The following is a 14674-nucleotide window of genomic DNA, read 5'->3' as shown; positions in this document are numbered from 1 at the left end:
AAATAAATTTATCAGAACTTAGTTTTTACTCAAATGTACTTATTTCTTTTAAGGCTAGAAATTCATAGATAATATGAAAAATTATAGAGCCAGGAAACTTTAAATCTGGTTATCCATGGCCTCCATTTTATCCTCTCCAATTATTTAATGCTTGAAATGCTGAAAATAATTGGAAAAGATTAAATGGAATGCTGGGAAAGAGTGAAGGCAGGAGAAGGGGACGACAGAGGATGAGATGGTTGGATGGCATCACCGACTCCATGGACATAAGTTTGAGCAAGCTTTGGGAGCTGGTGATGGACAGGAAAGCCTGGCATCCATGGGGTAGAGAAGAGTCGGACGCGACTGAACTGAACTGAATGCTTGAAAATTTGGGCTAATACATGAAACCTACAAAATGACTAACATACTTAAATGATACCAAGGACTTACTTCACTGGAAGGATTTAAACAATCTTCTCCAGACGCTGGAAGACAGGGACTGAAGGCCATGAGGTCGGTCTTGGGAGGCCCCTCCCCAGAGCACACCCTCTGCCGCCTCTCCTGCGAGTAAGACCAGCTCCCCACCGCGCTGGAGCACACCAGCCTGGGCTTCACCGGCCCGCACGCGCCCTCGCTGGGCGGCGCCGAGCACCGCAGCGCCGTGTACAGCAGCAGCGTGAGCACCAACAGGCTGGACACCGCGCAGATGGCGATGATCAGATACACGTTCACATCCACTAACGCCGTCTCTGCGCCAGCTGCACCAGACAACGCCCGCGAAGAGGCCTTGGGCGCCTGGCCGCTGTCCTCCAGCGATAGCAGCACGGTGGCCGTGGCCGTCAGCGCCGGCTCGCCGTGGTCCTTCACCAGCACCAGCAGGCGCTGGCGCGGTGCGTCCGCCTCGTCCAGGGCACGCGTCGTGCTGATCTCGCCGGTGTACAACCCCACGCGGAACGGGCTGCGCGAGCCGCCCGCCGCCGGCTGCAGCTCGTAAGACAGCCACGCGTTGTAGCCCGAGTCAGCGTCCACCGCGCGCACCTTCGCCACCACGTGGCCCGCGCCCACCGACCGCACCACCACCTGGCTCACCTCGCTGGGTCCTCTGCTTGGGCCGGGCGGCAGCAGCGCAGGCGCGTTGTCGTTCTCGTCCAGCACGAACACCTGCAGCGTCACGTTGCTGCCAAGGGGCGGCACGCCCGCATCGCGCGCGCTCACCTGGAACTGCAGCAGCTCCAGCTCCTCGTGGTCCAGCGGTTGCAGCGCGTACACCTTGCCACTCTCCGCGTGCACCGACACGTAGCTCGACAGCGCGCGCTCGCCCACCCGCCGCTCCACCAGCGAGTAGGACACCAGCGCGTTCTCCTGCGCGTCCGCGTCCCGCGCCGAGACCGTGAAGATGTGGCAGCCGGGCGGGTTGTTCTCCTTCACGAACACCGTGTACTCGGGCTGCGGGAAGGCGGGCGCGTTGTCGTTCACATCGGCCACCTCCACGGACACGCTGGCGGTGGCCGACAGAGAAGGTGAGCCGCCGTCCCTCGCTGTCACCACTACCTCATAGTTCGACGCACTCTCGCGGTCCAGGACGCTGTCCAGCACTATCGAATAGTAATTCTTGAAGGTGGACACCAGCTTGAAGGGGATATGGGGTGGTGTGAGTGAGCAGGTCACCTGTCCATTGGCGCCGGAGTCACAGTCGGACACGCTGATCAAGGCAATGACAGTGCCCACCTGAGCGTCCTCCCGCACTGGGAGCGATAGCGAAGTGATCATTACCTCAGGGGTATTGTCATTCAGGTCTAGAACTTCCACCAGGACCGTGCAATGACCAGCCATGGGCGGAATCCCTTTATCAATAGCGTTAACCTGGATTTCATACTCATTATTCTCTTCAAAATCCAGTTTCCCGTAAATTCTAATTTCACCTGTTTGTGGATTTATTAAAAACATACATTTCTCACTCAGTGGCAGAATCGTTCTGATTCCATAGGAAATTTCTCTGTTTGGTCCTTCGTCTAGATCAGAAGCATTTAGTTGAATGATTCTGGTGCCGTTTGGGACATTTTCAAACAGCACCACTTTATAGCCAGGCTTATCAAACTCAGGAGCATTGTCATTAACATCCAGGATGGTTATTTGAATCTGAACAGATTCTGTTAGCTGGGGTTTACCGCCATCCAGAGCGGTCAGCAACATATTAAGTTCTGGTATTTCTTCTCTATCCAGTGACTTCCGAAGAATGAGTTCAGGCAATATACTTTTGTCGGTTTTCGTTATTAGTTTAAGAGTAAAATACTCATTTAGACTTAACCTATAGGTCAGAAGAGAGTTTAGGCCGATATCCGCATCAGAAGCGCCCTCTAGAGGAAAACGAGTCTCCAAAGGCGCAGATTCAGAAATGAGTAGCTTTTGTTCTCCTCTGAATACTGGCGGGTTGTCGTTAATGTCCTTCACCTCCACCTCCACATGGAACACCTGCAGCGGCCGGTCCACGATCACCTCCAGGTGGATGCTGCACTCCGCGCTCCGTCCGCACAGCTCCTCCCGGTCGATCCGAGAATTCACAAACAAAATGCCATTCTGCAGATTTACCTCCAGAAGGTCCCCGCGGCCTTTGGATGCCACCCGGAACAGGCGGGGCACCAGCTCCGCCAGCTCCAGTCCTAGGTCCTGGGCGATGCGGCCCACGAAGGTGCCGTGTTTTGCCTCCTCGGGAACCGAGTAATGGACCTGGCCCCTCCCCGACTCCCAGGCTGCGAGGAGCAAAACCGAGAGTAGCAGGCTCCGAGCTTCGGAGCCTCCTCGCCAAGAAAGCACCATTGCAGATAAAGAGATCTCTGAGGTGAGACTGTCAGTTTTAAGGGATAGTTCGCCTGCCAACATTTATGACCAGTCTCCCCTTCCGTAAGTATATCTTCAGTAAATTTTACCCAGCCTTCCGGTCAATATGGAGTCTATCCTATTCTGTGGATTGTTGGAATCTGGACTTGGAGACAGTTTTCCCTTTTCACCTTTTGAGTATACAGCGACATCATGTGACTGATTATGTAAGTACAAGAAAGAGCCTGAGGTTCTTTTTGGTTTAGCCACTTCTTGGTTCACTTTAAATCTGTTTCAACTTTTTGGGTAGTTTAATGGATCATTTGCAAATACCTATTTATTTAATATATATAATATTCTTAACAAAGCACAAATACTTCTATTATACTTCAGTTTTAAAAATAATTCTGCTTCAAAGTCTATCACAAAATAATCATTGAAATGTGGCATGTCAGAAGTTACTCGTTAGCTAGCTCTCATGGAAAATAAAATGAAGAATAATATACATCACCCCTGCCATTGGGCTTCCCAGGTGACAAAGTGGTAAAGAATCCACCTGCCAGTGCAGGAGATGCAAGAGACTTGGGTTTGATCCCTGGGTGGGGAAGATGCCCTGGAGTAGGAAATGGCAACCCACTCCAGTATTCTTGCCTGGAAATTTTCATGGACAGAGGAATCTGGCAGGCTACAGTGCATAGGGTCTCAAAGAGTCACATGACTGAGAACACTGCCCTGGCCCTTATATTGCTTACAATTCACATTCATAATGATTTTTATCCTTCACAAGCACTTCATTCTAAGTCTTTATGAGAAAGCCAAGAATTTCCTTGTCTAGTAAAGGAGAAAATATTTCATTCGTATAAATTATTTTATTCATAAATATGGCCAATATTAGAATTCATCATAAATACGGAAGATGTTATTTTTGGTTCCTTGATGCTCACATGTGATGACTTTTCATACAACTGCTCTCATTCTTATAATATGTTGAAAAATGAATTGTGGGTGCAGATTCTAGAATATTTTACTCTAGCATGATTAAAGCATTTTCATGTAAAATGTTGAGTCAAAACCTCCAAATTTCACGGTATTCTGAAGTGGTAGTAGAGCACTAATCTGAAAAAGATCTTATGAAATGTTTTGGAGCCCAATCTCATTAACTAAAGTCAAAAGAATATGAACTTCATAGTGACCATTTTGTTTCCCTCTATATCCTTCCTTCTAGGCCAGTTAGTAGTTATATAAAATAAGCTTCTCTTCAGAAGACCACAATGGTGACTATGATTCAAGGGAGAATCAAAATATTTCCAATAATTTTATTCAGTAATTCAAGACTAGCTTTAAGGGAAAACAAAACACAGATAAGATCCTACAGCTAGTTGTAAAAAAAAAAAAGTAAGCATATTATTTAGAAGTTCATCTAAATTTAAATCAAAATCTTTAAACCAATAATTTCTCACCATTCTTTAACGCATAATAAAGGAAACTGAGAAGTGAAACTTTTAAAGAGCCAGAAAATAATAACCAAGAATGATTCTACAAGTATAAAATAACTTAAATCAACTACCACACTCACTCTGAATTAATGAAACACATATTTGAATTTTGATGCTATGGGACTATTCAAACTGTCTATCACCATCAAGCTTATTCATTTTATATCTTCCATTTTCAAAAATGTCAATGTACCATAATTCACAAGGAACCTTATTGTAATGTATTCAGGAGACCCAATGCATTCTCACTCACTGTTAGACATAACTAAATGATTAAACAGATATAAAAATCCAAAGTTAGCTCAATACTTAAACAATCAAACTACAAAATAGAATGAAATAACAATTTTGCATTCTAGAATGTAATCCTGAAATTTAAATTAAGTATAAAAGACACTAAATTTGTAGAAATTCATCCACATAACTTGGAATTATCTAAAATGTGTATTGATTACTTATATATTATGCAATAGTAACAATTTGCAAACTTTTAACCTGTACTTAAAACATTCTAATATGTTTTATATTAAATTAAAATGATGTTGAGTCATTCCAAGAAGTTAGTTTGGAAATGGGTAATAATACATGCCCTACAAAACATTCACATTTATTTATATTTACAAACTTTCATAAATGATATGATTAATTACTTTTGAGCCTGAAATAGTTTATATTTTAATCTTATTGACTAATTTCGAATAAAGAATGTTTTTAGACAATTAATCTTGACATACAAAGTTTCATAAACAGAGGCCCAAGGATGAGCTTCAGCATGGAGTCCTTGACTATTATGCCAAGTGGGTTGCTGTGTAATTTTAAAGGGAGAATGACTTTCATCAGCTTCTCAAAAGAGGTCAGCAATTGCACCATCCTACATGTGGCTAAGAACCACTGAATTAGAAGGATGACCTAGAGGCAAATGATTTTTGCTAGAATCTTCAGATGTGGTACACGGGCATGTATATACATGGGTATACTACATGGAAAGAAACTTTTACAAATGCCAGCAATAAAGCACTTAAGGATAGGAAATTTAAAATGAAAGAAATTGATAAATGTCAATAGGCTTCACTTTGATAGAATTAACTTTTTCTGTCTAGATAAATCCAGAAACTAGGAAATAATGCCAACTAGCATAGAAGGCAATGGCACCCCACTCCAGTACTCTTGCCTAGAAAATCCATGGATGGAGGAGCCTGGTAGGCTGCAATCCATGGGGTCGCAAAGAGTCTGACATGACTGAGCAACTTCACTTTCACTTTTTACTTTCATGCATTGGAGAAGGAAATGGAAACCCACTCCAGTGTTCTTGCCTGGAGAATCCCACGGACAAGGAAGCCTGGTGGGCTGCCGTCTATGGGGTCTCACAGAGTCCGACACAACTGAAGTGACTTAGCAGCAGCAGCATATATTGCAGATGTTAGAGGCCTATATGCATGCCTTTAGCAAGTTTGAATGACTTGATTGAGGAATGTTAATAACCTTATTTGCCTAGTTACTCTGGCAGCATAAACCTGGGAGCTTTGTTTAAGTATATAGTAGATAAATCTCTCCCCATTTCAGAGAACAAAATTAAAAATGGACAGAAATTTTAGTTATATTATTTCAATGAAATAAGCACACTAGAACAAAAGACTGCATTCTTTTACCACAAATAATATGAAAACAGGTTTTATCTTATTGTTAGAGTTAAGACTGAGGATTATTTAATGGACAATAGACGTATGATGAACGCCAAAGAATGCTCAAACTACCACACAATTGCACTCATCTCACACACTAGTAAAGAAATGATCAAAATTCTCCAAGCCAGGCTTCAGCAATACATGAACCGTGAACTTCCAGATGTTCAAGCTGGATTTAGAAAAGGCAGAGGAACCAGAGATCAAATTGCCAACATCCGCTGGATCATAGAAAAAGCAAGAGACTTCCAGAAAAACATCTATTTCTGCTTTATTGACTATGCCAAAGCCTTTGACTGTGTGGATCACAATAAACTGGAAAATTCTGAAAGAGATGGAAATATCAGACCACCTGACCTGCCTCTTGAGAAACCTACATGCAGGTCAGGAAGCAAAAGTTAGAACTGGACATGGAACAACAGACTGGTTCCAAATAAGAAATGGAGTACGTCAAGGCTGTATATTGTCACCCTGCTTATTTAACTTATATGCAGAGTACATCATGAGAAACGCTGGGCTGGAAGAAGCACAAGCTGGAATCAAGATTGCCAGGAGAAATATCAATAACCTCAGGTATGCAGATGACACTGCCCTTATGGCAGAAAGTGAAGAGGAACTCAAAAGCCTCTTGATAAAAGTGAAAGAGAGTGAAAAACTTGGCTTAAAGCTCAACATTCAGAAAACGAAGATCATGCCATCTGGTCCCACCACTTCATGGGAAATAGATGGAGAAACAGTGGAAACAGTGTCAGACTTTATTTTGGGGGGCTCCAAAATCACTGCAGATGGTGATGCAGCTATGAAATTAAAAGACGCTTACTCCTTGGAAGGCAAGTTATGACCAACCTAGATAGCATATTAAAAAGCAGAGATATTACTTTGCCAACAAAGGTCCATCAAGTCAAGGCTATGGTTTTTCCAGTGGTCATGTACGGATGTGAGAGTTGGACTGTGAAGAAGGCTGAGCACCGAAGAATTGATGCTTTTGAACTGTGGTGTTGGAGAAGACTCTTGAGAGTCCCTTGGACTGCAAGGAGATCCAACCAGTCCATTCTAAAGGAGTGTTCTTTGGAAGGACTGATGCTAAAGCTGAAACTCCAATACTTTGGCCACTTCATGAGAACAGTTGACTCACTGGAAAAGACTCTGATGCTGGGAGGGATTGGAGGCAGGAGGAGAAGGGGACGACAGAGGATGAGATGGTTGGATGGCATCACCGACTCAATGGACATGAGTCTGGGTGAACTCCAGGAGTTGGTGATGGACAGGGAGGCCTGGCGTGCTGTGATTCATGGGGTCACAAAGAGTCGGACACGACTGAGCGACTGAACTGAACTGAACTGAATGTTCAAAACCAAAAAAAAAAGAAAAAAAAGAAAGAAAAGAAAAATCCTTTCAGAACTAATTAAGAGTGTTAAATTTTTGATACAAGCCTGAAGTGACAAGAATCATTCATCTAATAATGTGAAAATCTCAAACCTAAAGCTTGTTTAAAAAAGCAAAGAGGATGACTAAAATTTTAAAAATCCATAGTGATTATCTACAATAATTAGGACTAGAGATGATGAAGTAATTTGGGTAGATGAGTTGAAAGTAAGAAATTATTTCTAATAAAGTGATGATAAAAATGTCATTCTTGAATCTTTTTTTTAAACATGTTCTAACAAAACATTAGGAGAAATACGATATTTACTGGCTATAAAGCCTAATACTTTATATGATTAAACTGGATATGTGTATCATTTGGCATTTCGCTAACAAACGTTCTTTAAAAAATACTCAAAGTATAAGACATCCATGAAATAAACTGGATTTTTTTAAACAATCAATATAAACTTCAAGAAGAGGGAAAGGATTTATAGAACTCACCAGACCAGAATGGTTTGATCCTGCCTCCTGCCTTTCTTCTCCGACTTCTCTATCCAGGCCCGGAGGTAGGCTGGGGCTGAAGGCCATGAGGTCGGTCTTGGGCGGCCCCTCCCCAGAGCACACCCTCTGTCGCCTCTCCTGCGAGTAAGACCAGCTCCCCATCGCGCTGGAGCACACCAGCCTGGGCTTCACCGGCCCGCACGCGCCCTCGCTGGGCGGCGCCGAGCACCGCAGCGCCGTGTACAGCAGCAGCGTGAGTACCAACAGGCTGGACACCGCGCAGATGGCGATGATCAGATACACGTTCACATCCACTAACGCCGTCTCTGCGCCAGCTGCACCAGACAACGCCCGCGAAGAGGCCTTGGGCGCCTGGCCGCTGTCTTCCAGCGACAGCAACACGGTGGCCGTGGCCGTCAGCGCCGGCTCGCCGTGGTCCTTCACCAGCACCAGCAGGCGCTGGCGCGGCGCGTCCGCCTCGTCCAGGGCACGCGTCGTGCTGATCTCGCCGGTGTACAGCCCCACACGGAACGGGCTGCGCGCGCCACCCGCCGCCGGCTGCAGCTCATACGACAGCCACGCGTTGTAGCCCGAGTCCGCGTCCACCGCGCGCACCTTCGCCACCACGTGGCCCGCGTCCACGGACCTAGACACCACCTGGCTCACCGCGCTGGGTCCTCCGCCTGGCCCGGGCGGCAGCAGCGCAGGCGCGTTGTCGTTCTCGTCCAGCACGAACACCTGCAGCGTCACGTTGCTGCCCAGGGGCGGCACGCCCGCGTCGCGCGCGCTCACCTGGAACTGCAGCAGCTCCAGCTCCTCGCGGTCCAGCGGTTGCAGCGCGTACACCTTGCCGCTCTCCGCGTGCACCGACACGAAGCTCGACAGCGCGCGCTCGCCCACCCGCCGCTCCACCAGAGAGTAGGACACCAGCGCGTTCTCCTGCGCGTCCGCGTCCCACGCCGACACGGTGAAGATGTGGCAGCCGGGCGGGTTGTTCTCCTTCACGAACACCGTGTACTCAGGCTGCGCGAACGCGGGAGCGTTGTCGTTCACGTCGGCCACCTCCACAGACATGCTGGCGGTGGCGGACAGCGAAGGCGAGCCCCCGTCCCGCGCTGTCACCACCAACTTATAGACAGACACGCTCTCACGGTCCAGGGTGCCGTCCAGCACTAGTGAATAATAGTTCTTGAACGTGGACACTATCTTGAAGGGGACGTTGGGCGTTAGAAAGCAGATTACCTGTCCATTGTCACCAGAGTCTCGATCAAATACACTGATCAGCGCAATAACAGTGCTTGGCTGAGTGTCCTCTCGTACTGGTAGAGACAGGGAAGTGACAGTGATTTCAGGGGAGTTATCATTGGCATCTAAGATTTCAACCCAGACTGTACAGTGACCTGCCATTGGGGGATTCCCCTTATCTGTGGCCTGTACTTCAATTTCATAAAACTTGTTTTCTTCATAGTCTAAAGTTCCATTGACCTTCACTTCTCCGTTATTTTCATCTAGTGTAAATAAAGGTTTTCCCTTGGGCTTAATTGACATCAAGGAGTATGTTACCTCCCCATTGACTCCTTCATCTTGATCTGTGGCATTTAACTGTATCACAAGAGTTTCTTTAGCTGCGTTTTCCATCAACCTCACCTTGTATTCTGATTGTTCAAATTCCGGATCATTGTCGTTAATATCCAAGACGCGGACGAAGAGTTCAACAGTGCCAGTGAGCTCCGGTTTCCCTCCATCTACAGCCGTCAGCAGTAAATTAAATTCCGGAGTTTTCTCTCTGTCTAGAGACTTCTTTAACGTTAGTGACAGTTTTTTAGTCGGCTTACTATTTATTAGTAATTCTAAAGAAAAGTACTCATTTTTACTTAGTCGGTAGGTCAATTGAGCATTCTCTCCTATATCCGCATCAGAAGCTCCCTCTAGAGGAAAACGAGAGTCAGGTTGTTTAGATTCAGAAATCAGCAGCTTTTGTTCTCTAAGAGAGAACACGGGCGGGTTGTCATTTATGTCCTTCACCTCCACCTCCACATGGAAAACCTGCAGCGGCCGGTCCACAATCACCTCCAGGTGGATGCTGCACTCCGCGCTCCGCCCGCACAGCTCCTCTCGGTCGATCCGAGAATTCACAAACAAAATGCCATTCTGCAGATTTACCTCCAGAAGATCCCCGCGGCCTTTGGACGCCACCCGGAACAGGCGCGGCACCAGCTCCGCCAGCTCCAGTCCCAGGTCCTGGGCGATGCGACCAACGAAGGTGCCGTGTTTGGCTTCTTCAGGGACGGAGTAGTGGACCTGGCCGCTCCCTGCCTCCCAAGCTGCGAGGAGCAGAAGCGACAGCAGCAGTCGCCCATTACCCAATCCACTTCTTTGAGTCGCGGACATCTCATATACTGACTTCCAAAATATGATACTTTACACTTACAGTACCATAGACTCCAGTTCCGGGTGAAATATCTTGCTGAATCTTTGAGAAGTTTCAAAGGATCCTTTAACGGTAGCATCCGGCATGACAGAATCTTTAAATGGGGAGTTCCTGGCAGCTCAGACTAACCCTTGAATGAACTACTTCCTCCAAGTAAAGAGCGACACCTTGTGCCTGAAATTGTGAGTATTGTACCCTACATTCAACACCATAGAATTTTACTTGAAGAGAAAAAAAATAAGTTCACGTGTTTCAAGCTATTTTATCTCCCAAATATTTCCAAAGTGCTTATTTGTGGAGCATTCAGATTTTAGGTCATATTGAAATTGATGGTATATGGAAAATGGCGTTTTTTTCTTGATTAACATCAAACTGAAATGTTTGTTCCTATGTTTGATTTAGAGTGCTTTTACTTATCTACACGTATACACACTGAGAGAGAGAGAGAGAGAGAGAGATCAATTCTATTGGTAGCTTTATGAAAAAAGAGTCAAACATTTCCTCATATAAAAATTGTTTTACTTCTAGTCTCCCTTGTTACTTCAGCTGCTAGGAAACTCAAAGACAAATTTGAAGCTTTAATAACAATTCTTTAGTCTTTAGGCCTACATATTGTATTTTTATCTATGTGCACTATGTGTACTTGCTTTCTATTTATATTTTTCATTAGTTCTTATTCTTTGTTGTTATTTACATTTAATTGTGTTCCTGTTACAAGAAACTTTATATCCAGTAAAGAACAACAAGAAAAACAAAAATATATTTCAAATTTGGTGATTTAAGACATGGAATTCACAAGAGAAAAGTCTATTGATGTAAATGAAATTTATATTTGGCATATATGATTTCTCATGTAAGCTGCATTGCTAACAATATAATAACAGGTTATCAAAATGATTACTTTGTTACTTTATGTAATGGTGTCAGTATATGAAAGACTACTTCTTTCATACTGAACTTTTTTACCATTCAATGACATAAAAATTGCCATGAAAACTTCTGTGCCATATTGGTATTTCCACTCAACAACACTGGCTTTTATATATTTATCAAGATATAGTAATGAAAATAGCTGACCAATTTCTTCTTTTAAAAAATTCTGGGTTTGAGATTGTAAGTTTATCCAAAATAAGGGAAATTATTTTTAAACACTTTGTCTCTAAGTGCCTAATATTGTGCTAAAGAAAACAGAAAATAATCGATTTAACCAAAAGCTAAATGACCTTAGTGTTAATGGAAATTCAATTTCATAAAATATCAACTAGAAAATTGGAACTGATGAATTTTCATTGCCTGAAGTTGTAATTTAGTTACTTGTCCTTTATTGTTTCATATTACTTTGAGATTTGAGGAAGGAAAAAAGGGTACAGTGAAAGCTGAGAGAAGAAAGTGATTCAGGATAAATATCACTCTAGCTTGAGTATTTTGTTGTACAGTTCTGATGGTTCATATCCAATCTAAAAATACTACAGTGAAAAAATTGCTAGTATTTGTATTGTTAACATTTTCTTTTATCTTGAATACACACATATGTTCTATTGCTAATTTCAAATCTTGTTTCATTTATTTCAAATTTGTTCTTTTCCCAACATTATTATTCTGCTAGAACTGTCTTTAAAGTAAATTTAAAATTCCTTCTTAAAAAACTAACAAAACAGACTGATGACCGTTTGTGACACTGAATTCTGTTATGCATCTATTAATAGAAAACAACCAGTCAAACAGGCCTATTTTCAAAGTATACCATTAGGCTAGAGAAGAGTAGATCTAACATGATATTTGAAGCCTGTCAGATTTGGCAGAAGAAAGAAGCAACGGACTTCCAACCACTTCCCTAAGTAAACTTGAGATTGAGATGTTACATGCAATGTGAAGTTTTTAAAGGTAGAGAAATAAATATGAGAAAGTTTATCTGAGAGATTATATTACATGTCTAAATTCAAACCAGATGTTACACAAGTATATTAAGTGACACTGGAAGACTACCAAGTCATAAAAGAGTTGGATATATCATATGAACCAATGTCACATCTTTTGCATTTTGTCTGTGATACTTCAGATTTCATCAACTAGCTCCTATAGAATAGATTATTGTATCTTTGAACTCATCTTTGGGAATGGGCCTGAGATCTGGTAACAGGCTGGTGCCAAGAAATCGCATCTATATAGTTAACATTGATTTTGTAAGATTGACTGAAAAGACTAAGGAACTTTGACCCTGACCTTTTCAAAATCAATATGGTTAGTCTTAAATTCCAGCTGTATGTCCTGCTAGTCAAGTATGTTCTGCCAGTCCTCATCATCCACTAATATTCCATAATATATCTAGTACTACTATTTATTGAAAACATAGAACCAAAAATAAATCTTGAAGCCACTCTTGGAAACCAGTAGGTTTTTCAAAATTAATGGATTAGAAGTACCATTCAGCATTGAATCTACAAAACTACAGAACATAAGCAGTGATGTTCACTCTGTGCTATCATGACTCACTGAAATATACAGTTATTTGATCACAGATTATTTGTTCAATTGGCACAGTCTCTCAGGCAACAGTAAGACTGAAGAAGAAAGAAAGACCCACACATGTTCAAAGATTTTTATGGGAAATATACACCTTTAAAGCTATTACTGAAGTATACAATTTTGGAAACACTTACTGATCCTTCACTGGTATTTAGGATCCAAGAAATAATCATATTACCACATATATGTGTCAAAACATAATTATTGTTGTATTAGTATAAAAAGGATAAGTATGCGTGTGTGTATGTATGTGTGTGTATATATATATATACATATATATACATATATACATATATACATATATATATATATATATATAATTTGGGTTTGGTGTTCTGCAAGACTGTAGCAGAGCACAGTCTTCTGCTTTTCCTTATATATTAAATGATTTTGCTTATTTATATCACTTCCAAACAAGTGATTAACAGTGCTTATTGGACAACCCTTAATTATTAATAATGTAAATCTCCTATCTCAATATGGCATTGACTAAGACAAATGATTATGATGACCATGAACATTCTGAGAAAAGAATCACTTACCAACATAAAAAAAAAATCTTAATTCCTACCTCAGTTATGGTATTGTTCCCTGGTGGTTCAGAGGTTAAAGAGTCTGCCTCCAATGCAGGAGACCTGGGTTCGATCCCTGGGTCGGGAAGATCCCCTGGAGAAGGAAATGGTAACCCACTCCAGTATTCTTGCCTGGAGAATCCCTTGGACGGAGAAGCCTGGTAGGCTACAGTCCATGGGGTCACAAAGAGTCAGACACGACTGAGCGACTTCACTATACTATAATCATGAAAATAATCATGGAGGTTTTTTCCTAAGTAAAACAGGAGAATTAACATGTATACAGCTTGTGCTTGATTTTTCTAGCCAGAGCTATGGTTGGATGGCATCACCAATTCAATGGACATGAGTTTAAGCAGACTCTGGGAGACTGTGAAGGACAGGGAAGCCTGGTATGCTGCTGTCCATGGGGTTGCACAGAGTCAGACACAACTGCACAACTGAACATTAGATGAAAGATTTACTCTAAAAAGTTGTACAGTTAATAAAAGAATGGCTCTTTAAGAGATGTGCATTTGAATATCATCTCCATCATATATTAACTGGATGGCAATGGACAAGACAGACAAGCATCTCACCATCTCTTATCTAATCTTTAGAACTTGGATAGTTGAATGTACTTTACAAGTTGCTGTAAGATTTAAATAAAATTATTATTTAAGCCCTTTATATGATATCTTACAAATAGAAATATCTCAAATAGTGGTGGTTGATTATAGTTAGTGACCAATGTTGTATCCTTGACTCGTGTAGTCTGTAGCTGTGGATAAAGAAGATTCCAGTTCCATAAACCAAGATATGACTTTTCCTTTTCTGAAGATTTCCTAATGTTCATCTTTATGGAAATCATCCTACTTTCTGGGTAGAAAATAGCTATCTCAGAATTTCTATTAACTTTACCCTATCTATAATGTGGTCCTCCACCTACATGTAAATATATCATATATAATTTATTTCTCCATACCATACAATTAAAGAATCTCTAGTCTGCACAATTAAGCCAAAAAGAACAAAATCAACTTCCACATTATTTGATTCACACCCTTACAGCTCTAATTTCAAGTTCTCTGTGACCTCTTTAGGGAAAACCATTCACATGAATATAGCATTGGAGCAAAAAAAAAAAATTTGTATCAAACGTATCTAAAGTACACAATGTTTAAAAAAAATTTAAGTACACAATGTTAAATTTTGAAATGTTGTCAACAGCACCATTGTCAAGTGGAAGTGCCTTTATAGATATTCCATGATTATTAGGCTTAAGTTATTTAAAGCAATGTTATTTTGAAGTCCAAGCTG

At 42.3% G+C, this 14674-nt stretch overlaps 1 protein-coding gene across 12 annotated transcripts in view; it reads right to left on the bottom strand.

The window, feature by feature from the left end:
• LOC109562119 (protocadherin alpha-13) overlaps positions 1–14674 on the bottom strand; it is a 209897-nt gene that overhangs the window by 127385 nt on the left and 67838 nt on the right. The window contains exon 1 of one of the 12 annotated variants that reach the window (XM_070793722.1): positions 7847–11240. The exons of 10 other annotated variants lie outside the window; for them this stretch is intronic. In XM_070793722.1, coding sequence (XP_070649823.1) covers positions 7847–10237 — 2391 coding nt within the window. In that variant the 5' untranslated portion in view covers positions 10238–11240. Of the gene's footprint in view, positions 1–432; positions 2815–7846; positions 11241–14674 lie in introns of those variants that run through there. One more of the 12 variants, XM_019965073.2, reaches the window with a different exon arrangement.

The sequence above is a fragment of the Bos indicus genome, chromosome 7 (genome assembly GCF_029378745.1).
Source record: "Bos indicus isolate NIAB-ARS_2022 breed Sahiwal x Tharparkar chromosome 7, NIAB-ARS_B.indTharparkar_mat_pri_1.0, whole genome shotgun sequence".
NCBI classification, from domain to species: domain Eukaryota; kingdom Metazoa; phylum Chordata; class Mammalia; order Artiodactyla; family Bovidae; genus Bos; species Bos indicus.
The sequence above is the reverse complement of the archived record's forward strand: the minus strand, read 5'-3'. Positions and strand labels throughout refer to the sequence as shown.